General features: G+C 44.2%; 1 protein-coding gene across 1 annotated transcript; it reads right to left on the reverse strand.

Moving 5' to 3' along the window:
- Window positions 1–658: 658 nt before the first annotated feature.
- On the reverse strand, window positions 659–1811 carry LOC126575755 (ficolin-2-like). Its single transcript, XM_050236612.1, has 2 exons — window positions 859–1811; window positions 659–788 (listed from the first exon to the last, which is right to left on the reverse strand). Exons 1-2 carry the CDS (start codon window positions 1809–1811, stop codon window positions 659–661), a joined length of 1083 nt encoding a protein of 360 aa, XP_050092569.1.
- Window positions 1812–2449: the final 638 nt, after the last annotated feature.

Consider the following 2449-nt stretch of genomic DNA (forward strand, 5'->3'; position numbering starts at 1 on the left):
TTAGCCATCCAACAGCAAGTTATTAGTGATCGCCTTGTGAACCGCGCTGGGGTATATCTTAAACTACTTGTTCCAGGGCAGTAGCGTTTGCATTTAAACTTTTGCAATTGCAAATTACACTGTCACAGGATGGAAATTTAGTTTGGAATGGAATTCAATTCGTGACAGGGCACTATTGTGCACTCCATCGGTGAGAAGGATCGGCCAACGTCAGTCATACTCTGATGCAACGGATGCATAAACGAGGAAATGATGGAAAACGGTGTCACTATTTGGTGTTGCTGATGCTACTGCTCGTCGGTGGCATTCCATTTCCATCCATTTCCGATACGCTTCCGTGTGTAGCACTTGCTGCTGGTGTACGTAGTTTCGGTTCCCATTGATGCACAACAATATCCAAAATCTGTCGATAGATGGGGTGTGATAGAGTGTTCCGTTTCGGATTCACTGCCGTGCTGTAGAAGGCGTGTATACCATGCCTATTGGTTGTCTACATTCTTGAGGATTCGATGGATTTACCAAAATGCTGATCATATTATGGGCTTTTTAACAAATTTCCGATTGCTCTAGTAAAAAATTAACTAATCTTTTAATTATAGACTCTATATTAGTCACTAATAACTCCGGAAACAGATAAATATATGGTTCATGTTAGACATTATTGATCGGTCGGTCTAATCATCATTTTCGACGTTTTCAATGAATAATATTGTCCTCGAAACGGAGACCACGTCATTCCCTTGGCATATAGTTTGGTTTCACCCCGTAGATATTGCCCATTAAGGTTGCTGTTTCGAAGACACAAAAACCCGGCTCATTATGTTACATTAACTTGGTAGACCAGAAGCTAGAACGTACCTGCTATGACACGCAGTGTACCACCAAGCACCGGTAAACTCGACGGCACAGTTTTTGCCCCAAGTATCATTGTCTGCATCGAGAGTTGTAAATTTCATTCCAACCTGAGTAGTTAAACCATCTGCAGCCGTCCCGGTATATCCTGATATCTTGTCTAGGGTGTACTGTTGGCTTTCTCCTCCAATCTCGAACAGATCGTACTTGGCGAACGTCTTGTTGCCTTCAAAGTCCTCCAAAAGAATAACCAGCTCATGCGGCTTCGACGAGGTCAGTTGATGAATACGATCAAGTCCAAGCCAAAACTCACCCTCTAGATCACCAAACCCATTCTTGTACTCCTTCCAATCACGATAGAAATTGGTCGATCCATCGAAACGGTGCTGAATGACTACCCAGCCACCGGAATCGTACTCTTGATCGCACAACACCGTCATCGGTTCTTTGAACGATTTTTCCGGATGAATCTGATACACTCCGGACGAGCGGAACGGTAGCGTCTTGCAGGATGTATATTTCCCTCTAGGTCCATCAAACGTGGCGTTGCATCGTCCTTGTAGAGCGAGTTGGCTGAGCTCTTGGCGTGTGATAAGCGTTTGCTGTCTTGCCAGCAGATCTCTCACATCTCGTTGCAAGGCGGTAAGATTCTGTGCAATTACTTTTCCGTTGAAACCTAGCTCATTGATCGTACGAGCACTTTGCTGTGCTACCCAATTCAGCCTGTCGACTGACACAACGAGATTATCCACTGCGCTAACAAGGCTGGTGATCCTTGCATCAGACTGTAGATCCTTTTCAATGATGTGGTGCTCCAACTGCTGCAGTCTTGTCATGATCATTTCAAAAGGAAATCCATGCACTTCGTCATGACTTAGTAGGGGGGCCAATGTAGCACTTGTATCACACAACACTGGGCCTAAATTCAGCAAAACTATCACGAAGAGAATGTTCACCATCTTGACCTCAGCTAGGCAATCTGATCACGACTGATGAACGTAACGTTCTTGCCTCTTATAGTGCCAGCCACAAAACAGAGATCGAGAGAAACAGTCAGAAATGCCGCAAAAGCCACCAGTTATTTGTTTACTGATGTGGTTTCCAGTGGATAACACCCAAACACAATTTGCAACGTTAACAAAACCGAAAGCAGTTATGGAAGATAATCGTTTCTTAACGTTGTTTACAGATCCAGAAGCTTCTTGTGTGTTTCTATAAGTCATAAGGCATTTGGCAACAAAACCTTATCATGCCTTGCATATTGGAACTATCTAACCATTCCATGAAAGCTGATGTGTGGTTGGTGGCATTCACTCAAAGCATTACTCGGTCTACAACGCATAATAAATCATGTTTGCACTTGTCATCACCACAATAAAGAAATATGAAGCGAACGAGCGAGCGAATGAGCGAGTTCACCTTTCGTCTGTGTTCACAGCCCAGGCACACCGTGCTGATGTGATGATGCCTTACCGTTGGGAAGCATTGGAGAGCCTCCATTGCGGCTCCAAGACCCTGGCAGCCGCAGATCTGATAGATTAAAATTTATCTTTATCGCCCAAGGTTTGTTCGCACTTTTCGTTCGGTTACTCTCTTC

The sequence above is a fragment of the Anopheles aquasalis genome, chromosome 3, assembly GCF_943734665.1.
Source record: "Anopheles aquasalis chromosome 3, idAnoAquaMG_Q_19, whole genome shotgun sequence".
NCBI classification, from domain to species: Eukaryota; Metazoa; Arthropoda; class Insecta; order Diptera; family Culicidae; genus Anopheles; species Anopheles aquasalis.